The following is a 26,289-nucleotide window of genomic DNA, read 5'->3' on the forward strand; positions in this document are numbered from 1 at the left end:
GCTATTAGATCCTACTGCGCCATTACCCGAGCTGTGCGGATCAAGGAGGCAACTGTGTCTCTTTTGATTATACCTTAATCTATGGTCATGGATTTTAAGCAACTTCTCCAAGATTGGTGCCACCTTTTTTTGTATTATAGTGAGTGTCAACGCATTTTGATGAAAGGGTATTCAACCGATTCCTGAGTTTCAAGAATTGAATCTGAGATCTTGAATAGAAGCACACTGCCGAGTCTTATCTTTTCACTGTGGGGTCGACTCCATAAAGTTGTATTCAAAATCATATATAATATGTTTTGATTATATTTTATATGTCAATTGTTTTAAAAAAAAATCAAAATGTCGAACTAGATCAAATAATCTTAATGAAAATTATAATACATTGCAAAACTAATTTAAATTAGGCAAGAAGCTTAACAAAGCTAAAAAATAAAATAAAATAAAATAAAATGTTTACTCTTAACACAACCTAATATTCTTTATATAGAACGAACACAAACTCAGATAGGATAAGAAGTAATAAATTAGAAAAACAAGTATAATGCTAGCTAGAAACAACTCATTAATTGTTTTTCACATGTTTATAGGATTTCTAGCAAAACTAATTTGAGACTTGAAAAAAGATGAATAAAAACTTCTAATGTGATTGTTTGAAAGATGATAGTCTATGTAGAGAATAAAAAATAAAAATACAAAACATGATGTAGCATTTTAGTGAAAAAATCCAAAATATAAACCTAGTCCCATATTTTTTTAATCAAATCTAAGTAATGTAGCTAGTCAAATCCAATGAATTTGATTGATGCTAGGTTTCTTGAAACTTTTCTAGTGCGAACAAGCTAAAAAGCTACCATCTTGGGATTCTCCATGGGTTTTTGAAAGTTGAAACACATCTTAATACTGATTATGATTAGGAATCTAATCAAACCCTTAATGTAATTAAAAACTTGCAATGTTCAGAGATAAAGGCCTCAAGGCTGAGGTTTAAGAAATTGGGTGTCCAAGTTCAAATCATTCCACCCAAAAAAGCTTACAATAAAACTAAGGAATTCCTCCTTTCAAGTCTCTGTTCTTTGTAGGAGAATTTGCAGAGCGTAGAGAAACACCTTAGGGGTAGAAACTCAGGTGAGGAGGAAAGTAGGGCAATACATGTAACAAAACCTTGTTTAAACTCCACAAGTATAAGTGGCCCCGTTGAAGCCTCATCTTTATTCAGAGTAGCAGGCATCTCAGGCTTCCCAACCTCTAAGAACGGTAGCTCGTGCAACACGGTTAACACCTAGAGTGAAGGCTCCCATACGGAGATCACAATCATGGGTTTTGCACATTTCTTTCACATCTTTGAAACCTTTGGTCATGTAATTCTTTAGTTCGCTGTTCACTTTCTTTTCATCCCACATGAATCCTTGGATGTTCTGCAATGCACAGACAACAAAAAACATTATTAGATGTGCTACTGACAAGGAGTCCTGATTCAGTGTTACATGTAAAAAGTAGAGAAGGTTGTCAGAATATAGGGGAAAAAAATCCTAGAATTTGGACTTGCTTTTTTCTCCTCTTGATCATTCAAGTATTCAAAGTTGAATGTATCATCATAGAAAATGCGAATAAAAGGATTAGAAGGCCATGGTGACAAGCTGCAAGGAGATGTAGCTATCACAGATAAGCGACATTCTATACCTGCACCCACTCGAAGTAACTAACAGTAACGCCTCCTGAGTTAGCATAAATGTCTGGAAGAATAACAACTCCTTTCTTTGACAAAATCTGTGGAAAGACAAAAGAAAAACAATCATCATTTCACAAAATTTTGCGTGGCCGTCTATAACTCTAAACCTCAAGCAGGCACTAACCTCATCAGCCTCAGGGTCAGTTGGATGGTTGGCAGCTTCAATAATGAATTTGGCTTTAATATCATTTGCATTCTCCCTTTTATCAGACAAAAAGAACAACGTTTAGGTGAAAATTCACACTTTCAAGACCAATATAAAGGAGAAGGAATATCTTTTTATTAGAAACAAAATCTTATTTGCATTTAAAATCTATTTCAGAGGAAAATCCCTCGTCAGTGAATATTTTGATAAGAAAAGAGCTTCTGTTATGAAAAATAGACCTGTTGATGACACCTCCAAGGGCTGCTGGAATGAGAATATCACAGTCCTCGACTAGTATTGACTTGGGATCTATGGGATCCCCACCATGGAATCCTTTCACACCCTTATGTTCCTTGGCATGTTTGAGTAAGCTTGGAATATCAATCCCTTTGCTGTTCTTTATAGCTCCAGTGACGTCGCTTATGGCAACAATCTTCCCACCCTGTTCACTGATTAGTTGGGCAGCCCAGGCACCCACATTTCCGAAACCCTGAAACCAACACCTCCATTTAGATTAATTAACCTTATATGCATGAAACGTGCTAGGGCAAGCAACACAATGTCGTTGAGTCAATGATCAACTAAGCTGAAATAATGTTCAAAGTGCACCTGTATGACAAATCGTTGAGCTGATATGGTCTTCCCATGCTCATTAAGCAGGGCTTCTGTTGCGAAGAGCACTCCCTGTCCAGTGGCAGCATCTCTGCCTAGAGATCCACCAAGATCCTAATTTAAAACAAAGAAGAAGAGAACAAAAAGGACCGTCAATTTATTGCAAGAAAAAAATTTGCATCAAGACTAAATGCTGCAATTTTAAAAGATGCCCATTTAGATGGACTAGGAGAAACTCAGATAAAAAAAAAAAAATCAATACTAAAACCCTGTATCTCCCATCATAAACAAGAACATAAACTATTTAATGCATTAGATTAAATGTCAACACTCAGAAGCAAAGCAGAAAGAACTCCAAAATTTTCTGTCAAACAGCTGGATGGTGTATTAAAAAAATTAGCGAAAGTGGAAGGCTACAGGAAATGACAACTACACTACAATTAAGAGTTAAATGTACTTACAATTGGTTTTCCAGTAACAACAGCAGGTGAGTAGCCATGGAATTTAGAGTACTCATCAAGTATCCACGCCATAGTCTGTTTAACCAAATAACAAGCATATCTTAGTATAGTCATCAATGAAGTAAAAATAAACACACAAACTCTTTTCAGTTCATCTGTTTCATGCTACAAAGTAATATATCCTTGGCAACAAGACATGCTTTCAGTGCCCAACCTGTGGACCAGTTCCCATATCAGGAGCCGGAACGTCTGTGTGGATTCCTATCAGATCATGTATCTTCTGAGTGAACACCCGGGTAAGTCGTTCTAGTTCAGAGACACTTAACTCCCCTGGATCACATCCTATTCCACCTTTAGCCCCGCCATAGGGAATATTTGCCACTGCCGTCTTCCATGTCATAAGTTGTGCTAATGCATTGACTTCATCTGGATCAACCTAAAATCATCCATATTATTATCAGAAATCAAACTCAATATATACCTCTTTAGCCATGCTCTCTGCAAGATTTGACTGCTAAATCTTGCTAAAGAGAAAGAGAACTCGCTTTTGGCATTAAATCAAAATAATGCCACAGCTAAAGTGATAATGTAAAGTACCTCTGGGTGATATCTGATTCCTCCCTTCATAGGGCCTCTGGCATTGTCATGCTGAACCCTGAACCCAACAAAAGATGCCAAAGTGCCATCATCTTTGGGTATGGTGCATTCAACCTGCAATGTTTTTCCCCATCAAAGTCCATTACAACAGCAGGACACACATGAATAGGCCAGTTGTATAGGGTATTAAAAAATTATATAGATTTAAACAACTTCTGTATTCACCTTGATTTCTCTGAACGGAATAATCAAACTTTTCTCAAGCTTGGAGTCCAACCCCAACAGCCTAGCTGCCAGCTTGAAGTTCCTGTTGGTTGCCGCTAATGCATTCATGACTGCTCCCGAAACTGTCTGAAGAGCTAATCACAGAAGTTAGTCCCTTGTTTGTGGATAAAGACGAGGAAAATAGACCAATTTATAGCTTCCCACAAAGCAATCAGTCAAAGGCTACATAAAACAGTCATTTGAATATATTATGGAAGACAATACAAGAGATAGACTCATCCACATCAACAAGATCTAGACTCCATTAATGTAATGAGAAAACTAATTCATCAGCAATGCCATCAATTTACACCACGTTGTGTATTAAGAATCTGAAAATATAATATAGCACTTCTGAGAGGAGACTAATCAGGTTCATTTTTTGAGCCCGTCGAGGTCTTGAAAGGGCAAAATTAACAAATGATCATCGTTAAAACTTCATTGGTCAAAGAAGACAAACTCTTTAAAAAGCTTCATATATAATCATAATGGTTTATTATATACAAAGACCTAAGAAGAAATATGCTATGAGTTAAATATCATGGTCAAAAGAGTTCAGAAGTATCAGATGCAATGAATATATTCATGTAGTTTACAAGGCATTCAAAATCATGAAGCAATTAATCTTGCCAAGATCCCAACTCTTGAGGCTTGGATACCTTCCTTGCTCAACATTATCAACTAATCTCTATAAGCCTACAGATTAACGTAAATCAACCAAGACAATCTCTCTCTAAAGTGCGAAAACCATATAGAAAATTATGCAGTAAAGCTATGATTGTATTCTACTGCTGCCAATCAAAGAAACGCGGCCACGTTTTTTTTCTTTTTTTCTAGTTTTGAAATCCAACGGTATTCTTAGACAAGCTATCGGGGACCGAAATTAATGATCCGGTGATAATTTTGGATCAGTATCTTACTCACCGGAACTAAATCCACCGTTCTCCGGTTAACTCAAAGACAAGTCCACGCCAGGATCAAAGAACCATGGCACTAAAATTAAAATTGGAAAATGTGGCGGGTGGCAACTCTGGAACGTGGCTTTGTTTGACTACAACTTTCGTGCAATGGTCGGAAAAAAAATCTGAAGTGTATCCAAAGTGCCATCCCTATCAGCGTTTACTACGACCATGAAACATGTGTAGGAGAATCAGTTGAATAATCTTTTTAAATTAAATAAATGCAAATCATGGCTTAATGACTCTGTCAAGATGATTTTTAACTCGAAGTATAAAATTAGACATTTTTAACATGTTCAATAAATTATTTAAAATTTAAAATTAATTTCTCTCTAATAATAATAATAATAATAATAATAATAATATCATAATACACACACAAGATGAATTGTTGGAAAAATAATAATAATAATAATAATAATAATAATATCATAATACACACACAAGATGAATTGTTGGAAAATCTGTCCATTTTTTTGTACAAGATCACCATCACCATCACCATCACCTAGGAAAGGACAATTTTAAACCAGTAAAAAACTCATGGCTCTAAAGACCATGCTTAACTTTACTGTTGGCAACAGCCAAATTCAACACAGAGAAGGGAATGGGTTGCTTACATGGAGTTGTCAAGAGAGAGCAGACAAGCCAAAACTCCAAGATGATGAACCAAAGGCGAAAAGAGCCATTATATATATAAGCTGAGAAAGAAGGAAAGCTGCCTCCTTTTTTGTTTTTTCTGTGCTTTGTATCAGCATAAAGGGATGGAGTCGTAGGTGGGTATTTGGTGAAGGATCAGAATTGAATGGGAATTAATTATGAAGATCATAATCGGATTTGGTACACTGGATTTCATTTCCTAATTTCCTGTGTGATAGCAGACAACGTGAGTGTCTTGATCAAAACCTCATCAACGTTGCCGATGTTCATGGCAGAGCAGATTATCATGGCAAAGCACATCCACAAATAACTTGTTCATAATTTTTTTTAAAAAATTGTTTTTCTTTTCTGATATTTTCAAGCAGTATAATTTAATGAAAAGAAAAAACAAATACTTGATTTGTAAGAACAAGGGTACGAACAATTGAAGAGTCCAGAAATTTAACTTAAAATGTTATTTTCGTTTGCTCTTGTAATTAAATAAATCCAACGCAATTGAAAAACTGTGTGAAAGCAATCAACGTCGCAGAGCCAGGAAAGGCTGCTCGGAGACCATTGTGGAGGATATCCTTAAAAAAAGGACTGAAATTTGTAAATGGTAGCCCATCAACGAAAGCCAAATATAAATATTGGCCTCCAAAGTGTAAGGGTCACGACATAAATTCAAGGGTGGGGAATAAAATTTCTTACTGTAGAGCTTATATATATATATATAGTGAGGTCACGGGGGCATGAAGTCATGAAACAGTGAAGCCCAGAAGAGCAAAAAATGAGGACGTAAAAGCCTCCTCTCTAACCTCCTCAGTGAAGCAAAAAGGATCTGCAATTAAGCCACAATCTTCCCAGCACTTTAGTCCTTTTGGCTTCGTTTTTGATGCGCAGCACCTGAAATGGCCATTTCACGAAAAACTAAACGAAATGCTGCTAACCTAACTCCCTGTGCATGGGTGCGACAGGCAGGTTTTCTCTTGTACTACCCTGAAAAGAAACAAAACAAAATCCATATGATACATGTATAAAGAGGGCGCGACAGAAGATCTTTACCTCAAGACAGTGAAGACGACAGCTCGGTCTCTTCCAAAATTTATCAGCGATGATCCAAGTGAAGCACCAAATCTATGAATAAATAGTGTAAAAAAAAAGGAAGGACAGAATGAGAATCAAATTCCTTAAGAATCCAAGAAAGAAGACTTTATTATTATCTCCCCATGTACTTGCCAAGCCAAATCTAAATATTTCTGATATCATATATATGTATCTTCAACATGCTGCTAGCTTTTCAGGTAAGAATATGATACCCCTACTATGCTCACAAGACAGCCTCAAAGCCACTCTCCATCCATTAATGGTGTCGGAGGTTATATACACTTGGTGATTGATCATCATAAGAGAATGTTTCAAGATAGATGGAAAAGTCAGAGAAAGAGAGAATCATCATACGTGGAAAACAAAATCTTCAAGCTTGGCAAACGTTACTGCATGGACGTGAATCCTACGCGAAACCCATGATTGATTTTCTTGAAGATTTGTCAGGTGCTAACTAGGTATGGGTTTTATAGAGACTGGTTTGGGCAATGTGCCTTTAGTGACTGTGATCATGGTGGTGTGTGAAACAGAAAGATGAGTGTCCATTACTGGTTATTTAAATCTTTGCTTTTCATGTACCGTCGTTTATCAGCCAAAAAGATTACATAAAGAATGAGAAGAACATGCATGCCTTCAATCACGACAAATTAATGATCAAAGTCTGGTGAAATTGCTGTGTCGTCTTTTCAATTATTGGTGCACGTCGATATATATTCTCCTTAGCAATGGAATTACTGTGATAATTCAATTCAAGGAGTCTAATACTGATCTTGGAATTGTTAAAGCTTCTAATTTAACGCCTGAAAACAACTACTCTCGAGCACGAAAACAACTACTCTAGCTAGTTCATATCATTCATGACTAATCCTAGATAGCGAGCTCGTAACATTCACGACGGCAACTCTCCCTCCGGCCGGCCACTTTACAGGATACAAACGATTCGATTACATCTTCTATATAATATTATTCCATTCCAAGAGTGGACACGGTAGATTGTTAGTGAAGACTTTCCTAGGCAATTTCCAAGATGGAGTGGTCTTTAGCCACGCCATTACGAGAAATCTGATTTTTTTTTCATTATTATTTCCTTCTTCTCCATCTTCAATTGCTAGACGATTACCTTGATTATTAAGTGGATCTGTTCCTCTATCCTCATGTTAAGATTTACAAGGAAAATAACTATTATTATGAGCTAGGAAAGAAATGCTTTGTATAAAATATGTAAAGGCCACAGGTTAATGTGAAAATTTATATAATTTAGTGTAGAAAGCTCCTAGTGGACTTCTATGGAAGCTTAGATGAGAAAGGGGGATCTCTCATTTTGATTCTGCAATATGATGAAGCGTTGTTCTTCATTTGTTTTGATACCTCAATGGAACCAAAGGCCATTAATATATAATTTAATAGCTTTCGTACGAGTCATGACCTAATTGTTCTTCGTGACGTATTTGTCTTCCATTAATTTATGTTCGTGAGATCATCAACACTCATGTAAGAAAGTAATTAGATTTTTTATTTTTATTAATTAGATTTTTTATAAATGATGATGTTAAACGTTAGTATTCCATTTATATTTAAAAAAGTATAACCAAAAGTAAAAAATTCATCAATATTTAAACTCTAACCTTTTTTTTATTAACAATAACTGATTGACAAGGAAATTCATTGTTTTTCTCTTTATAAAATATTATTCATTTTAATAATATATTTTTTCTCTAAATATTTAGTTTTTTATTTTTTATTTTAACATTTAATACTAAATTTGCTTATCTATATCTCATAACCTAGGTCATAGGTTTAAAAAGTTAACTTAGGTTTTTTTTTGTTCTTTTCAGTTGATTTTTTTCTCCAATTCTATCATTCAACATTTGGTTGATCTAAAATTACATTTATTTTTTATGATGTTATCTTGGTTTTATTTCTTGGGTCACGAGTTTGGAAGATTGACTCGAGTCTTTTTTTGTATTTTTTAATTGAGTTTTTTTATTTAATCCTTTAACATTAGGTTGATTAAAAATTAGGATTTATAATTTACTTTAATTTTTTTATTAGGTTATCGCAGTCACATGACCTAGGATGCGAGTTTGGTAGGTTAACTTAGATTGACTCGAGTTATTTTTTTTTTATTTTTTATTGACTTTTTTTTTTTAATTTCATCCCTCGATATTGAATTAATTGAAAATTAAATTTTATAAAAAAAAATTTGACCTACTCTTCTCCTAACTTGAGCCCATGACATTGAGCTCTTTTTCAAGGTTGAGCCCATGATAGTTAAGCTCTTCCTCAAGGCTAAGCCCATGAGTGTTTTTGCCTAGGCATGTTGCCTAAGATTATGAGTTTTGGGTTTTCAGGGTTTTTAAACCTATTAAATTTGAGTTTATTTGCCCTCAAAGTCTTTATAATATTTATAAATAAATACTTTATAAAAATATTTAGTACTATAAGGTTGTTTTAAAGGAGAAATTATTTTTCCAATTAAAAAAGGCAGGACAATCAAGTCCAATTCTTTGTAAAAGGATTAATTTAGGTTGATTTGGCCAACATAGTTTTTGAAACTCGACTAGGGGGATCAACCCGTGTCAGTTGATCATTGATGTAGGTCAATCTAAGGATAAAAATAATTATTATTATAGTTTTAAAACTTGATTAGAGAGCTAACTCGAAACAAGGTCCAGGTCACAAATCAGGTTGATTATTGACTCGGGTCAATATAAAGATAAAAATTATTATTATTATCATAATTCTAAAACTTAACTAGGGGGTCGACTTGAAGCTAAGTCTAGATTGGGTTGATTATTAATCGAGTTAGTATAAAAATAAAAATAATTATTATTATAATTTTAAAATTTAACTTAAAGTGTGGATTTTATACGCACACACTTTGACTTGATATAAATGCAGTGAAAACATCTTCAAACGTAAAAGATATAATGTTTAAGATACCTAAATCTTATCCGACCCTATGTTGTTCTCTCTGTTTTTCTTTTTCTAAAAGATAGAAACCCTTATGTTTAATCATTGTTTCCAGTTTGAATGAGACTTATTGACCACAGTCAAGAATTATTGGCAAATGGGAAGCAACTCTTCCTGTTAATGCATGAGTCGACTATCATTATAAAAGTTGTTGCTGCTCGTTATAAAAGCTAGCTGGGCCTAGAAAACCATTGTTGTTGATCTTAATTTTTGTTTGTAATACTGAAGTTAAGCAGCTGGAGATGGAGGGTCAAAAGGATGTATTCCACTACATCAACTCTTGGAAAACCATTGCCCTGAAAGTGTGCTTTGAGATAAAGGAAATGGATATAAAGTGATCCCCACTGAGCCCTTTCCGGCCCCTCCATTACCCACCCGCAAAAGCTTCTTGTTTACATGCAAAGAATTCTAGGGCTCGATCGTTTTATATTTTCCATGTAGTTCTTATTATGGGTTCCAATAAGACCCAGATTCCAAAAAACAATAAAGATTGAGGGTTTTTTGAGTTTTATATTCGTTACTGAGGTAATCAACGCTCCCACTTTCTCCAGAATCAAGGAAACTTCCTGCAAATATATCAGTCTTCTCTCTTTCTTTTTTGGCCTAGTTTCAATTTAAAAAATAAATAAAAAAACTTATTTTTACGTGAGAATCCTCATTGTGAGGTAGGTGGCTTGAAGAAAATAAGACTGCTATTTTGATGTTTTAGTTCCCAATAAATTGGGATGAGCAAGAAAAGGGATTCCCTGTGGGAACTACACTAGACATTAACCAAGTTGATCAATCGAATAAAGTGAATAGTACTATGTAAAAGATAGGTTGATTCCTTTTCTTTTTGAATTAATTCAATTAAAATGGCTACTAAATTCCAAAGAAGTGGTGAGGTTCACGGGATATATGAAATTTTGATAATGATTATTTTTTAAAGTATTTTTATTTGATAATATTTTTAATATTAATATATCAGATAAAAAAAATAAAATCTTTTAAAATATTAAAAAAATAGGTTAAACAATAATAATAAAAGCTTGTTTGGAAATGTGGTTGTTGCCAATAATATTTTTTTATTTTTTAAAAATTATTTTTAATATCAGCACATTAAAATGATTTAAAAATATTAAAAATATATTAATTTGAAATTAATAAAAAATAAAAAAAATTCAAAATTTTTAAAAATATTTTTAAAACACATGAACAAATAGGTTTTAAAAAATAATAAAAATGGGACCCCGGTGTTGAAAACAAGAGGCATGAAGGGTATGGTAGCGGGAGAGGCCACTAGCGAGGGAGAATTAACGTTGATGGAAATCCGTCTCAGAATCTATGACATACCACCACTTCCATAAGCACATGTAAATAATGTCAATAGATTCCTTCTTGTTTGTTGCGTGGGAATCACATCACATGCTGACGACTAACATTTTGCCCTAATTAAATTATATTTATCTTAAACCCTTCTAGAAGTTGTTATTTTCTAGAAGTTTGATTATTCTTGGTTTTTAAAATATATTTTTATGTTAAAGTATATTAAAATAATATTTTTTATTTTTAGAATTAGACACATCAAAACGATTCAAAAATTATATATAAAAATTAATTTTAATAAAAAAATTGAATTTTTTTAAATATTATAATTTTTTATGCTGATCTTGAATTTAAATTATTTCCAACTTATTCCGCCACTCAGATTTACTAAATTAATTTCATTTCAAAAGCTCAACTTTTTTTTAATTATTATTGTAATTGTTTTTGAACTTTTACAGAATAAAACTATGTATTTTTGTAATTTGGATTAAGATTTATCTAGTATTAATTAGAGTTCTGACGTGTGTTTAATTTAAACTTGAAACTATAGCTTTCTAGCCGTCACATAGATTCCATTACACTAAAGGAGCACGAACTTTTGTTTTTGGATCATTATCAAAAATAAAAACATTAACTTTTGTCTTTGGATCATTATCAAAAATAAAAACATTTGCTTTTTGCTGCAATGGTCACCATTACGGCAGCTAGAGCTTGGATTGTTTTGATTTATGAACTTTCTTTATCATTTTGTATGAGAAAGACCTCCTTATCCATCATTCATTTGCAATTAAAGATAAGAATAAGAAATTTGTTGTGATTATTTTTTTAAATATTTTTTAAAAGTTATTTTTAAAATCAACATATTAAAATAATTCAAAACATGAAAATTTTTTTTAATAAAAATTTAATTTTTTTAAGAATAGATTTACACGCTTTTCTAAATAGCTTTTAAATGAGAAAATTAACCTTTATTTATGTCATTATTTCACCGTTTTTATTTTTTATTTTAATTTTAGTTTCCATAATTCTTTTATATAAAATCTTCAACAAAATTCTCGGAGTTCGGCCCAACTACAATACTCTATAAGTTGCCATCTAAAATGAAAAAGCTCAAATTCTCGGGACAAGAAGAGAAGCCCAAGAACTCAAATAAGAATGGTAATTATTATACATGTATAAAAGAAAACGGTGTTTTCATGCGAAAATGACATTATTTTAAATCTTGTGATTTTATAGTGTTGATACGATTATAATTTTTATTTTTATTTTTAAATAATTTTTTTTTTTATCTTTATCTTTAATATTTTTATCATTTTACACTTGGTTTATTTATCATTATTTTTCTCTCTCTTATCTTCATTTTTTTATAATATTTTTTTAGTTTTTTATTTTTTTCTATATATTTTTTTAAAAAAATATTATTTTTTACATTTTAAGTATTTATCACTCTACACTCTACACTTTGTCCTTATCTTTATTCTTTTGTAATTTATTTTGTAAATGTTTTTGTGAAAAATTATTATATAAGGCTAAGGAAATAATGTTTCAATGTAACAATACAATATTATTTTATTTTTTTTTTATGTTGAAAATTAACTTGAAATCTTATATATTTCTATTAACACATATAATATTTATTATATTTTATCATATAAAACATCGACTTTTTAATTTACGGTTATATTTCTTACTCAATATTAAAAAAAATGTTAATAGTATTTATATATTATTTTTTTTGTGTTAAAAAAATATTTGATCTGTATAAAAATGAATTAAATAAACACGTTAATACTTTATTTATATTTTTATATTTATTAATGCAAATAGTTCTCAATATATTTAATTAAATGCATCCATAAACTTTTTAATTGATAATTAGAATTTAAACAAAAAAAAAACACATTTTAGAATCCTATTTACCCTACTGAAAATAATATAGAAAGACTTTTATTTTTATTTTTATGGAGATGAAGGTGAAAATGGGTAATAATACCCGATCTATTTGAGCATGTTGGCCTAGGGGTATTATCCAACTTGATGGAACTCCATGCTTGAATATATTTAAATAATTTTTTAATATATGTATAAAAAAAGAATTATTTATTGATATGAATTACATCATGGTACGTATGTCCTTATATATTCATATTCCTAGACAACAAGATAATTGGTGCAACTAATCATATGATTTAGGTTAATTAATGCGTTATTTAGGGCTCATAAATTATTAACAAACTCAGATTGCATGTAAAAAATTAGTAGTATTGCGCTGTAAAACTCTGAAACATCGGCCCTCCATTAAAGATAATAATTCATCCAATTTAACTCCCGATCATCACAAATATATGATCATCATTTTTGACTTTGAGGGGGAAAAAAATGGAAAGAAAACTTCTTCATTCTTGATCCAGGCTTGCTCTGGACATTTCAAGCCTAAACTATTGACAGTTGAGCACTTCGCATTATCAAAATCATTACCACCAGAAAATGGCGACCACAATTGTCATTATGTGCTAGCAGATGACCATGTGCGCACACGTAGCGGTAGGTGATCGGTGGAGCTGCCATTGACTACGTAAAGATCTAGGTGCTTCTTTTCAACCAAAACGCGATTTCAACAATCCTTGCATTTGATAAAGCAAAGGCATTGAGAAGGAGAAGGGCGTGCAAAAACGGAAAGTCGACTCAACCTCTCTTCGTTTAATTACTGCAAGACAGGCGCAGAGGGTTGCTTGTTTTGGTGTTTCTCGAAAGATTGATATGTGTCCTTTAAGGTTTATCTTGGTGTTCTTCTCAGCCGTTTTAGCCGGATATTTTGCATGGAGGACAGTACGATCATCGCCCGAGATTGATGATTTTGTTTCCGATGATTCTACTGCTGAAAAGACTTATTTGAGAGATAAACAAGAATTCAATTTCAAAAGGGTATGTTTCCATCGAGAATGAATTCTTTAACTTTATGATCCTTTATGTCCAATCAAGAATTCTTTTCTTCTCCTTTTCTTGGTACCGGTCTTGATAATTGTTCGTTATTGGGCTTTCTTTTCAGATTATTCAAAATGGATTCTGGGTATTTGTCGACATGGCTAGTGGGAGGTACTTATGGAGGAATTTTAAGGAGATGAAGAAAGATGAGACATTGAAAAGCTTATAGCATTTGACCATGGCCGTTTCCGATTTATATGTTCTTCTTAGAAAAATAATAATCTCTGTATCACGGGGGCGAAAAAAATTGTAATCTCTCTTTCGCTTGCTGTTGAGGATGGGAGGGCATGGAATAAGAGGTCTGTGTTTTGTTCCTGCTAGGGCATGGATTAATGAAATTAGATTTAGCATTATTTTCGCACCACACTTGAATTACCATAAATTGGCAGATAATCAAAGTCCAGTAGTTATATCTGAAACTTTCAAATTGAAGACCTCAATATTTCTTGATTCAATTTCTGTTTTTGAGCAGATGAAAGTTCAGGAAATGAGAGCAGGACAGACTATTGAGTCTTGACAGCATAGAGAATGAGAGCAGGCTAAATTTCTTACATATATACATATATAATACAAGGTCCAATTTGCCTCCGGATCAAAAAGAAAAGAAAAGAAAAGAATCCCATGTTATAATTGGCACAGATGTTGTGCTGTGCATTAGAACACAAGTAAAAAGGATTTTCGGACTAGCAAATATCATTGACGCAATGCTGATGGACAACCAGCAGTGAACGCTTCAATTTAGGTCCGCTTGCAGCCTGATAGACATGTACAGAAGTGTAACGAGAGCACCTTGCGGGAGTGGAGCAAACCTAGCAAGATTTGAACCAATCCACATGGCTACCACTACCAGAGCAACCATGCTGCTGCTCCTCTTTCCACATGCCCAGCTAGCAAATTGGAGACACAGAACAAGCGAGATCCCACCTCTCCCACCCAAAATCCATGCAATCAAATAACCAATCTTATACCCAGCATCCAATTGTCTGTCAAACAAAGCCATGAGACTGCTGAAGGCGAGAGATAATAGAGATCCAAAAGTATGCAGTAAGAAGAGAGAGATAAATGCAGATCTTAGCACTTCGCTAAAAGGGCCTCTTTCCTGATCTAGGCTTCCTTCTTCGGCTTCCTCCTCTGTCTCACTGTAGAATGAAGGACCCTCACTCACGTTATAATGCTCCCAATATCTCTCGCTTCTTGTTTTGCGCTTCATTTCAGCCCACCTGTATATCCTTACCCAGTTTTCAACTTCAGGTGTATGGTATTGTTTTTTGCTATATGACCTGCCAGTTTCTTCTTGAAACCTAAGTACTCGATCATACTGAGTCCTTGTCACTTCATTAGAGAGTATCTATTTAAGAAATGGTTTGTGAGAAGGTAAATATACAGTCTGGAAAATGGAAATTAAAATGATACAATACCCATGAAACTAAAAAGAAAAGGAAAAGAGGAAAAGAAAGCAACTACCACATTACACTCGGTCAAGACCTTAAATCTCATCAACCGACACTCTTACTATTTCCAAGTGGATTTAGGGAAAATCAGTTACTAAAAGTCAGTTTTTCAATGTTCTAATTTTTCCATACAACAAACCATCTCGAAGTTGCCAAGAACTTAAAACAAGACTAGTACACCGCTTGAATTTTTCCAGTCCAACAAGGGTTGTCATTCTACCCCACTGCACCCATGCTTGTTTTTCTCCAGATAGGAATATAGACTATTTTAAGCTCTCATCCTTATAATAAAATCAGTAATTAGCAGAACAAACACCAAGAAGGTTATTAAGGATTTCTCACTTCGTATGCATGCCGAATGCTCTTGAACAGCTCCCCAGCTTGTGAATGCTTGCTGACATCAGGATGATACTGCAACCATAATACAAGAACGCGTGTCAAGGAGAAAACCATCAGCAAACATCTTGGGGACAGTTCTTGAATAAGTATGGTAATCTTTTATGAGCCTTTCAAACAAAATGAATCTAGAAGAAGTAATTATTCATGGTAAATGACAGTCAATATCTAAAGCCTCAGTCACAAGGCTAAAAGAAGGTATAAATAACATGAATCATATGAGAGAACTAGAGAGAGAGTTAGAATGTAACGTGCATGAATTTAACAAGTGATGTTAAGATCAAGGACATTGGGCCCTGAAATATTGCAGCTGATACGTGCGTGCGTGCTTGTGTGTGGATATCACGACACTGCTTGGAGCCCCGGAGAAGGCATGAGCACTGTAGTAAATCGTGGAGAAACAAAAGTACACAATTCCTTTTATAATGTCTTCTGGCATAATCAACCAACAATGACCATGGAAACCCTAAAAAACTAAATTATTAACCAACTGTGTACATCTTCAAACCAACACGATTGTTTGAAGCAACAAAAAATAAACCAAGACATTCTATCCTGTAGCAGCTGCCCTTTTTAAGCACATTCTAGTATGAATCATCTTTCAACAATCCCATCCATCTATTTCTAACACAGCATTTCAACTCTTACTGCATAACTGCAAACCAACGCAAAGGAGGTAGCCCTTTTCAAGCACAGTCCATATAGAGTCACACGGATGGCAATAAACAACCCTCCTCTGATAAACTCGCCAACGAAATATTCAAGTTCAATTATACCTACTTTCCGCAATGCAATATGGAAAAATCTCCATCGTACTGTTTCATCAAGTACAAGTTTTAGGAACTCAAAACCTAACCAAACACAACTCTGTAGATTACCTTAGCTAGCATTAAACCCACAACTTAATTTTAAAGGAGACCCAGTTTTTTCTTAAAAAAAACCTATAATTAATTAACCTTAAAACACTACGGCATAAACTCATTCGTCCCAAATTTATTATATACAAGAACAGGTTCTTGAAATCAAACACAAACCTAAATCCTCCAAAATTGCAAACAGTGATTAGTATTCGAATTAAAAATAGCTACGATTTACAGACTTAAAAAACAAAAACAATTACTGCATAATTAGAATTACCTTTCGAGCAAGAAAGCGATAAGCTTTTTTAATATCGGCTGACGTGGCGGTCCGCTCGAGTCCCAGCACCGCGTAATGGTCTTGCTCGCCGCCGTTGATTGCTGCCCATGATGACGATGATGATGCAACTACCACTTTTGGGCCCCATTTGTTGTTTTTGCGATGGCGGGATTTATTGTCAAGGTTAGGATGGTGGGTCCAGCTACCGATCAGGGAATTGTGGCCACCGGTGATGATGGAGCTGGAGGAGGAGAATGAAGCAGAGGCGTCGATTGTGGTGGGGATAGGTCCCACCAGGATGAGGCGCGCTTGCATTATCGTTCATGCATCTCTCTCTCTCTCTCTCTCTCTCTCTCTGTGTGTATCGTGTGGCGGTGGTGAATCAACCTGTGGACATCGAGTGTATGGCAAATGATGCAGAGAAGAAATCAGCGACTTTTTGTTGTTGTTGAATTATAAGAGTACTCCCTGAAGTTTGGAGGATTCATCAATTTTATCCCCTAGAAGCCCTAAACTAATTTGCTCTCAACTAGTTTATAAGGATTTCTTTTCTTCAAAACTCCTCCTTGTTCCAATTCCACACCGATTTAATTTAATTTAATTTAAAAATTCAGATTTCAAGCAAATTGTATTTTGACAGTACATCTTCTCAGAAGCTATGCCATTCAAACTTCTTTGGCTGTCCTGATTGTCTTCTTCAATAGGTGAACATACAAGCAAAATGGAGGGTGGATTTTATTATATTCCATTTATCAAATGTAATTTATCTAATGAACAATAATTATTCTGTGGAAGGAAATCTGCCACATAAAAGGCTGTGTTAGGACAAATGATGGATGTCCATCCAAAACACAGGGTCTTTTCTGTCGATCTGACAAGGCAGATGAAGATGAACAACACAGTTTGTAGAGATACTTAGCAACTAAGCACCCAATCCATTAAATTATTTTTCTTCTTAAACTCTTGGAACAACGATTTTAATTACTATTATAAGAGAAGCCACTTTCACTGTTGCATTCATTATATCACCTCTCAAGTTTCCACTATAAATGGCCACCATGCATATCCTGTTTATTATTACTGCAGAAACGGTGTTTTTTAAAAATTTAAAAGTCAGTTCACCTTCACATTTTCCAACTCTTTCCATGGTTGATAATTCAAAAAAACCAGGACATGAGATAGTTACAAATCCCTTGACAAGTGCTCTACCAGCTTCTTTCGATCTTCAACAACTTACCCAGTAAGCGAGGACCACCACCTATACCAACAAGTGCAAATAGACAAGCCCGATTATTAAGAAAAGAGAATGGCGTGCAAGAGAGTTGGGAGGGGTGTCATCGCTGTCAAACTCCATCCAAAACTCCACTCTCAGCATTCTAAGACTAGGGACACCATGTGTGATCTTCAAAAGTCTAAGAATAGAGTGACATGCAGTCGCAAGTCGCAACTGTAAGGACAGCCACCTCCATCTTCGTAGTCTTCCTCAGCAACAACAGGTTTTATTACGGGGCAGCTCATGATGTTCATATCGATGTATTATGCGCCTCTGCATCTAGCATTGGGTAGACCTCATACAATAACTGTCCTAGCTCTACCGTATCTTTTGTTTCATTTCTTCTGGAACAATCACAAACACTTTTTTGATTATGGAGCTTTGAATACTAGAAGAAAAGCACCTATATCTAGCAAGATTAAGTGAATACCTAAAATTATTGTCATTTTATTTCTATCTTTCCATACATAACCAAAAAATATAAAAGATTGTTCAAGAGTCTCGGTTCCTAGAAGTGCATGATAAATAACGCCAAAGCCCAATACTACAGAGGAAATTAAGTGAAGCACGCCAGATACAAAGTATGGAAAGGTGTCTATGACTTCCCCGCCAGGACCCACCCCCAACCTAGAGTAGCTAGGTGGGGAAGTAAAATTAATCCTTGTTCATACATTGGCTCCGAAGATACGTGATATATATCCGTGGTTATATGAAAACACCCTTTAAACTAGCAACAGCTGAACCTCACCTCTCTGTGAACTTCATCCAGCGCAAAGATGAACCTGAATAACTTTGATAGGCTCACAGACCTAATAAAACACATGTAAAATCATCGACAGTAGCCTGGAGCTTGTCATGCTATGAGTGAAATTCTTATGGCAATGATCCGGAGATCCGTTCAAGCATGGTATCACAACTTGGAAACCAACTCCATTTTTAATTTCAAACACCTCTGCGCAAATTAAGCATGGTATCCTGCTTCAGATAAATTACAATTTTGATGCTTGAGGTCTGTACTGTGTGCAGCTAGCAAAACAAGACTATCTTTTTGCTGCTTTGCGCCATTGTGTGTTTACATGGGCTTTAAATTTGTAGTTTGAAAGATTTTAGGCATTGCGCTGGTAGCTCTGATATACACCACAAAGGGTTCAGAAGACAGATGGTGGTGTGTGTAATATGATCATAAATGACATTTTCATAGATTTATGGCTTCCCAGAGAACCATGAAAGAGAAACATCATCTTTAAGAATCTTATTTGAAAACTAATTTCGAGGTGTTCTAAACTCTCTTCAAATACGGATAATATCAATCTATAATATTATAACTATATTAGTGCCTAGATTATCTAAAAGAAATTAATGTTCCCATCAGCTTTTCATCAAAATTTACATCTTTTTACTTTATATTTATCTTATTTTTCTACTTTTATGGCTCCAGGTCAGCGCCACTAAATTCATTAGGACCCACCATTCACGGAGAAGCAAAGAAGGCAGTATCTATGGCTGTTGCCTCACGTAGAAGGCAGGGCTGTCCAGATTCATCACAGGGGACCGCATTGCTGTCCCCTTAATTTCTTGCTCGAAAATGTTGCCATTTTCTTCTTGATTTTTCCTCCTAAACACGTCCTCGTTATGTCGACAGACAGTTTTTGTATTGTAAGAATACGATAATTTTATAAAAAATACTTATCAAATCACGCCTTAATATTCACAATAATTGAATTTGCAGACATCATTCCTTCGTTAACATGATGTTTCTCTTTTTATTACAAAAATGAGTATAAATAGATTGATTAATTACCGAGAAATTCAACAACTCCTTTTCTTTTGTGGGTTTAATCCTCCGTTTAGAATTGCGCTTCAACAGAAATAGATTAAAATTTAATTTTTATTTATTTTAAATTATTTTTAAAAATTTTCAAATAAAAATAATTTTAAAAAAATAAAAAATTTTTCAAATAAAAATAATTTTAAAAAATAAAAAAAATATTATTTTAATATATTTATAAATAAAATATACTTTAAAAACAATAACCACCACACTCAAAAGAGAAAAATACTACAAATAAAACTAATTATAGCATGATTTAAACTTGAGATTTTGAATATGTCATTAATTTTTTATACAGCCAATTCTCTGATAGATATTTTTCTTGGTCTGTTTATTTTTTGTGTATTAAAAATATTTTTTTAAAAAAATAATTTTTTTATTTATTATTTTTTATAAATTAATATATTTTTAGTATTTTTAAATTATTTTAATGTGTTGATATCAAAAATAATTTTTAAAAATAAAAAAATTATCATTAATATATATTATATATTTTAATACAAAAAAATATTTAAAAAATAATCATAATTATATTTTTTTTATGTTGTTTCAGAAAGAATCTTTCGTCAAGTTAGAGGCTCAGTATTAAAATTCATGAACTATCATCACCTAAAAAAAAATTGTTTACCACCTTATTTTCTCTCTATATGGAGATTTGATTTTTATTAAAATAATCATGCTGATTTACTAAAATATTTTTCTCAAAATCATTTGTTAAAAGATTTTAATTATCCATTTGGTAGGATTGCCAACTTATTTTTTATTTTGAATAAAAAATTAATTTTTAAAATATAATAATAAAAAAATAACCAATAACACTTCAAAAAATTAATAATAAAAAAAATAACCAATAACACTTCAAAAAATTATACAACTAAAAAAATAAAATCAAATAACTAAAAAATAGGGAACAATGCTCAAAGACCATTTATTTAAAGACTCCACTAATGGGCTCATCCATTGTATATGATTTCTTTTTGGAAATTATTTAAAAACAAATTATTGGATAAAATTAACATTGTTTTAATCTTTTTTTATTTCCAATAAGGATGTCCTGTACAAATATTTGGACATTGGAATTAAATCCATCATAGATCATGTCTGAATTAAATCTTCCATACATTTAAGAAATTATTTTCATAATTTATTGTGAAAGATAAAACTAGAAATAATTCACATCACATAAGATTCATAAAAACAAAAAACATATATCAGATAATTCAATTCAATCTATTTAGTATATGGCTTATTCTTGCAATTTTGAATTTTTTAAGGTAGATTGAAAAAAAACAAGTTTTCCTTTTCAAAAAAAAAAAATATAATAAAACTATAACTATTTTTCATTAAAAAATCATAATTTACAACAATCATCTTAGTATTTTATATTTATGATAATTTAATTATAAAAAATATTTTTTTATTAAAATTAAACTAATTATTATGAAAAAGTTATACTGTTAACTAAAAAATCATTTATAATAGATTTATATAAAAAATAAATTTATAACTTTAACTAAATTTAAAAAATAATTTTAGTATTTCACCCTATTAAAAAATACTTGCATATAAAAGAAAAATATATATTATTCATTTTTTATTTGAAATTTTTTTTTTATTGAAGAACATTTAAAATGTGTTTTTTCAAATAATATAAATTTTAAAAACTGAAAACTAGTTTTAAAGGTTTTTTTGAATAAAAAAATATTGTATTTGAACATAATTTGTTTTATTTAATTTTCTTAAAAGCTGAAGTATTACTCTATTTCTAGAGCACCGACTAACATTCTCTTTTTTTTTAAAAAAAAAAACCTTTAAATTTTATTATGAAAAAAAGGAAAGAAAACAAAGCTAATTTACTATTATTACCATTATTATTTTGGGTCATTTTAAGTTTGTTTTCTTGTCTATAACAGAAGATGAGAACAACAGGCAAAGGGAAGACGCGCTTTAATTCAAGCCTCAATGAGACCGTCTCTCCCGGCCACCCTCTACTTGAGTTAATAAAACACTCTCTCTCTACCTCAAAGAGGGCCAGAATAGTGCGACACAATACAAAGGACGTTCAAAGGGCCTCTCTCTTTCTCAATCTCAGGTATTCTTGTGCACCTTCTCCTTAGAAGAAACTTGTTTCATGTGATGTGGAATGGTGATTTTCTTGATGGGTTTTCCAAGAAACTTAGTTGTAATGTACATTATTTCTTCTTTATTATGATGCCTCGAAATATGATTTGTCGTTCTACTCAATAAAACAAAAAAACTAAATCTTTATGTAGAAGTTCTTGTCCAAATATGAGCAGGATTCACACATGATCCTCCTTGTCAATGGGTTTTGCTAAGCTGTGGAAAATATTTGGAAAAAAATTTCTTCCTTTTCCATTTGAAATTTTGTTTCTTTTCTCATATGTACTCTGGGTTGTTTTAGTTTCTTTTCAGGGGAGTTGTAGCATGCATGCAAAAATCAGAATTTAAGGGGAAAATAAAAGGATCACAACAAGAAGAGACTAAGAAATAGATTGTACAAAGAAAATCGATTCAAGAGAAATTTGAGCAGTTTCATAAATTTTAATTAGCAGTAGAAGCATCCCTTCATGGTTTTCATCGAAGCATGTCATTGAATATGTGGTTTCTCAATGTAATTTTTCTCTTTCTCAAAGAAAATTTCTCGGTTTAATGGTCTTTGATTTCCTTGTCTAACTGTAGAAAATAACGGAAGAATAAGAATTCAATGTCTTCTTTGGGGAATTCCAACAATATATTTTGGCAAGAATGTCCTGTTGGGAAGTTGGAAAGGCAAAAACTAATTAACCAGAAGGGATGTGTTGTATGGATTACAGGTCTCAGTGGATCAGGTTTGTTGTGAAACTGAGTTCCTTTTACTTTTGTTGCATCAATCATCACCAGGCGTACATTGAGAACCAGAATTAGCATGTTCCGCTTTTATCACGTGCAGCTCTGTTCACAATGATGTTATTACCGTCTAAATAATATCTTTTGCAAAGTACCATCAACTTTAAGAATCTAAACTGTTGTGAGCATCATAGAAACTGTGTCTACATGGCACAAGTATTTTAACTAGTTTCAAAAGAAAAATGGATGCTGGACTGTTATCATAGGTATTTAATGAATTTCCATACCCTCTTATACTGCTTCGTCAATATTTCAGGGAAAAGCACACTGGCATTTTCGCTAAATAGACAATTGTATTCTAGGGGGAAGCTGTCCTATGTGCTTGATGGGGATAACCTTAGGCATGGACTGAACAAGGATCTTGGTTTCAGTGCTGAAGATCGAACTGAAAATATAAGGAGGGTTGGTAAGTATGATTACACACGAAACCTTATAATTGGAGTTTGACTTAACGACCATGAGATTTAATTTTTTATCATAGATGCTTCGTCTTCTCCAAGATAACAAACAAACATGTTCAATGGGATTGGACATGGTATGTATAATCTCGTATCCAACAGAAGTTGGATATGGCTTTCTAATGGCTATGATCTACAATTTGTTGAAAGTGTTGTGATAAACGAGTTCTTATCAAGTTCTGGAGTAATTTGGAAGATGTTAATTGCTGGTAGTAAATTAGTCCAAACATCAGCATTTGATATGACCTTGTTCAGCATTCTTGTTCTTTGGTCTCCCATTAAAGCAGTTCTGATTGCCATATGCTCTGTGGGTTCTTTTGGGAAGTCTTTGAGGAAGCTTTTACTAGCTCCAACTCTTTGTTTTGTTAGTTACTGTGTCCCAACTTCCAGTAATGGGATAACTGTAAGAGATAAGCTAGATTTAAACATGCTAAAAAACCAAAAGTAATTTCTCAACTTCTGCAGGTTTGCAGCTCACTATTAAACGTCATAATTCTTTTAAGCTGAAGTATGAGGTCATGGTCAAGTTTCAGCTCCAAGACTCATTTATAAACAAACTATTAGTGTCTCTTGCATATTTGGGCTATTGTTAAACATTGTATCAGTAGCAAAAAGAAAGAGATCTTACTCAAGGTTGTGATAATTAGAAGGATTGTTAACTTCAACTTTGGTAATATGCTGTGCTTGTTTACATTATTTTTTATTTTGTTTATCTCTAAGTTATTTTGCATCTATTTCATCTAGGGGAGGTGGCAAAGCTCTTTGCAGATGCTGGTATGATATGCATTGCTAGTCTGATATCACCATACAGAAAAGACCGGGATGCTTGCCGTGCAATGTTGCCAGATTCAAATTTTATTGAGGCAAGTTTCCTCATGAAGGCTGTTATGTGTGAGCTTGTTTCTTCCTAGAGATGGAATGCTGATTTCTTGTATCTGTACAGGTTTTCATGAACACTCCTCTATCATTGTGCGAGTCAAGAGATCCTAAAGGCCTTTACAAGCTTGCACGTGCTGGAAAGATCAAAGGTGTGCTTTTGAAAATTTCTTAGCTGTATCTTTTATACATTGAGCACTTTCGCTGACGGCCTATTCATCTGCACCCAATTAGTTAGGGGAAAACACACAAGTTGTGTAATAATAGATTATATAATGACCTAGAAAATATTAGAGAATAATATAAATCATATCCTGGGACCTTACCTAACAGTTTAAACTTTTGGGTTGAGATGGTTCTTTGACAGAAAATGCACCCAATGATACCACTTAAAAAACAAAGAAGAACCAAAGAATATTTTGGAATAATGGTATGAATTATGACACCCTTTTCACTTCTTTAGAAGTTTCTGAAGCTCTGCATTACAACTGCAGAGGACTTTTGGCTAAGTGAAGGGCTCACTTCGAGTGTCCCATCCACACAATGCAATAATAAATCAACATATGTAAATAAGAAAAAAAGAGAGAAGAAAAGCAGCTCCCAAATGTCAAGACTCTCGATACTCGTTTCGCAATCAATTCCTTAGAACGAAACCATAAATTGATGGCATACATAAATTGTGAGAATTTCTTAGCATCCCCTGCTATCATGCATTTCCTTCCATTATTAATACATTTTGTTCCAGATGGCTGAATGGACCAGCCAAACCTTGTCTTCAGCCACTCCCCCGTCATCCAAAAGTGACCATGTTTAAATTGCAGGTTTTACCGGCATAGATGATCCATACGAACCACCTTTGCAATGTGAGGTATGATTTAAAACAATTAAGCTTTCTGATGTGCTCATAAATATCTCTGATGTTTTTCCTTGTCCAATCTCCAAAGTCTGCATAACTGAGTTATTATTTTCCAATCCTATCCGTGCAGATAGAATTACAGCAGATAGATGGAGTCTGCCCCACACCAACTGCTATGGGTGGGCAAGTAGTGTCTTACTTGGAAGAGAAAGGATACCTGGAAGATCAGTGATGGACTCCACCAATTCTGCTCTGTCTGTGTCATAACGAGTCACTCAGTTCGAGGATCTCATCTAAATAATAACTCGAACCAGTCTTTATCTGCATCAACACCTCCTGGCTACCCATATGGCTTTTGGCAGATTCTAATTGCATAGTTTCTAATTGTGTTTGAAAGCATGGACTCATGCCAGGCTAATTTATTTTGGTTTTCAAGATTGACAGAGTTTAGAGAACCTGGCAGGATGTTGAATCTGTACACTGTTTCTTTAGGTTCATACCCAACCGTTCCCATAGACAAACTCTCTTTCAGATTCCATGTCCTCCCAAATAAACGTGAACTTATTTTCTTAAGAAAAATACTTGCAAAAGTTTACAAAAACAATTTATACCAAAACCTAAGGGTCATTACTTTTACATGCATGTCTTTAGGTTTCTGGCTTCCATTCAACTTATGACTTGTATCCTCATTTATCCAATTTTTGTTGGACTGAAATCATCAAAGTTGATGTGTATGACCCTGCTAGGAACAACTGGTAAAGCAACATGCATTTTATCAGGTTGCATTGTTTAGAATGAATCAAAATACATGATAGTTAGATTATGGATATAAGCAGCCTATGCATGAACAAGGATATTTGAGCTTGCCTATAATATTTGGTGTTTTAGTATGTGTTATATTGTAGTAGTGGTTTATTTTTAAGTGTTTTGATTTGAAAATATGTCAAAATAATATTATTTTATGTTAACACATCAAATAATTTAAAAATACATAAAAGTATAATTTAAACAAATATGTTTTTTCAAAAACAAAATGACATCCTCCAAAACCCAAAAAAAAAGAAAAAGTACTGAACCTCTTTTTATCAAAATTATGTGTAAGAGATTTTAAAAGGACTTCTTGTCGGCTAAAATTGTTAAAGGATTTGTGGGTGAAAGCCTCGGAAAGAACTGCCAAGCCCATTCTCATTTGAAATTGAAACAGCTCTAATACGACATCGTTCCTGCCCCCAGTGAAATCAATAAGACGAAAACACTAGAACATCTTCAATTATAAGACTACCCAACAAAACATCCAAAGACGGACAGCCACCACTCCAGCGCAGGCA

The 26,289-nt window shown here is 33.3% G+C and overlaps 4 protein-coding genes across 13 annotated transcripts; 2 read left to right on the forward strand and 2 right to left on the reverse strand.

Moving 5' to 3' along the window:
* Positions 1–894: 894 nt before the first annotated feature.
* LOC105132514 (glutamate dehydrogenase 1) lies at positions 895–7,034 on the reverse strand. Of its 10 annotated transcripts, none has more exons than XM_011036065.1 (12): positions 6,868–7,034; positions 6,472–6,543; positions 6,234–6,312; positions 3,770–3,914; positions 3,545–3,658; positions 3,162–3,383; positions 2,948–3,022; positions 2,484–2,600; positions 2,114–2,364; positions 1,854–1,929; positions 1,681–1,767; positions 895–1,415 (listed from the first exon to the last, which is right to left on the reverse strand). In XM_011036065.1, the coding sequence occupies exons 4-12, from the start codon at positions 3,875–3,877 to the stop codon at positions 1,230–1,232; spliced, it is 1,236 nt and encodes a 411-aa protein (XP_011034367.1). In that variant the 5' UTR covers positions 3,878–3,914; positions 6,234–6,312; positions 6,472–6,543; positions 6,868–7,034; the 3' UTR covers positions 895–1,229. The 10 variants fall into 10 exon arrangements, with proteins under 10 accessions (XP_011034367.1, XP_011034369.1, XP_011034368.1 ...); XM_011036067.1 differs by having other exon boundaries at positions 3,770–3,895; positions 6,225–6,312; XM_011036066.1 differs by having other exon boundaries at positions 3,770–3,903; positions 6,225–6,312.
* A 6,116-nt stretch (positions 7,035–13,150) lies between these two features.
* LOC105132516 (uncharacterized) lies at positions 13,151–14,129 on the forward strand. Its single transcript, XM_011036075.1, has 2 exons — positions 13,151–13,716; positions 13,841–14,129. Exons 1-2 carry the CDS (start codon positions 13,552–13,554, stop codon positions 13,943–13,945), a joined length of 270 nt encoding a protein of 89 aa, XP_011034377.1. The 5' UTR covers positions 13,151–13,551; the 3' UTR covers positions 13,946–14,129.
* Positions 14,130–14,298: 169 nt separating this feature from the next.
* Positions 14,299–17,467, reverse strand: LOC105132517 (uncharacterized). Its single transcript, XM_011036077.1, has 3 exons — positions 16,761–17,467; positions 15,570–15,638; positions 14,299–15,124 (listed from the first exon to the last, which is right to left on the reverse strand). The coding sequence occupies exons 1-3, from the start codon at positions 17,073–17,075 to the stop codon at positions 14,510–14,512; spliced, it is 999 nt and encodes a 332-aa protein (XP_011034379.1). The 5' UTR covers positions 17,076–17,467; the 3' UTR covers positions 14,299–14,509.
* Positions 17,468–21,781: 4,314 nt separating this feature from the next.
* Positions 21,782–25,569, forward strand: APK3 (adenosine-5'-phosphosulfate (APS) kinase 3). Its single transcript, XM_011036078.1, has 7 exons — positions 21,782–21,956; positions 22,565–22,713; positions 23,028–23,177; positions 23,974–24,092; positions 24,173–24,257; positions 24,927–24,973; positions 25,092–25,569. Exons 2-7 carry the CDS (start codon positions 22,590–22,592, stop codon positions 25,191–25,193), a joined length of 627 nt encoding a protein of 208 aa, XP_011034380.1. The 5' UTR covers positions 21,782–21,956; positions 22,565–22,589; the 3' UTR covers positions 25,194–25,569.
* The last annotated feature ends 720 nt before the right edge of the window (positions 25,570–26,289 follow it).

Source organism: Populus euphratica, unplaced genomic scaffold, assembly GCF_000495115.2.
Source record: "Populus euphratica unplaced genomic scaffold, PopEup_1.0 scaffold27.1, whole genome shotgun sequence".
In the NCBI taxonomy this organism is placed as follows: domain Eukaryota; kingdom Viridiplantae; phylum Streptophyta; class Magnoliopsida; order Malpighiales; family Salicaceae; genus Populus; species Populus euphratica.

Bases quoted from the DNA above. Each gene is read 5' to 3' on its own strand.
- LOC105132516 (XM_011036075.1), top strand. From the start codon at position 13,552: ATGTGTCCTTTAAGGTTTATCTTGGTGTTCTTCTCAGCCGTTTTAGCC. The intron at 13,717-13,840 runs GTATGTTTCCAT...CTTTCTTTTCAG, and splicing joins AAGAATTCAATTTCAAAAGG to ATTATTCAAAATGGATTCTG.
- LOC105132514 (XM_011036070.1), bottom strand. From the start codon at position 3,877: ATGAATGCATTAGCGGCAACCAACAGGAACTTCAAGCTGGCAGCTAGG. The intron at 1,930-2,113 runs GTCTATTTTTCA...GTCTGATAAAAG, and splicing joins CTTGGAGGTGTCATCAACAG to GGAGAATGCAAATGATATTA. The intron at 1,416-1,680 runs GTATAGAATGTC...TGTGCATTGCAG, and splicing joins GTTACTTCGAGTGGGTGCAG to AACATCCAAGGATTCATGTG.
- LOC105132517 (XM_011036077.1), bottom strand. From the start codon at position 17,075: ATGCAAGCGCGCCTCATCCTGGTGGGACCTATCCCCACCACAATCGAC. The intron at 15,639-16,760 runs GTAATTCTAATT...TTATGGTTGCAG, and splicing joins ATCGCTTTCTTGCTCGAAAG to TATCATCCTGATGTCAGCAA. The intron at 15,125-15,569 runs GTGAGAAATCCT...TTTCTTAAATAG, and splicing joins GCATTCGGCATGCATACGAA to ATACTCTCTAATGAAGTGAC.
- APK3 (XM_011036078.1), top strand. From the start codon at position 22,590: ATGTCTTCTTTGGGGAATTCCAACAATATATTTTGGCAAGAATGTCCT. The intron at 24,258-24,926 runs GTGTGCTTTTGA...TTTAAATTGCAG, and splicing joins ACGTGCTGGAAAGATCAAAG to GTTTTACCGGCATAGATGAT. The intron at 24,974-25,091 runs GTATGATTTAAA...CTATCCGTGCAG, and splicing joins AACCACCTTTGCAATGTGAG to ATAGAATTACAGCAGATAGA.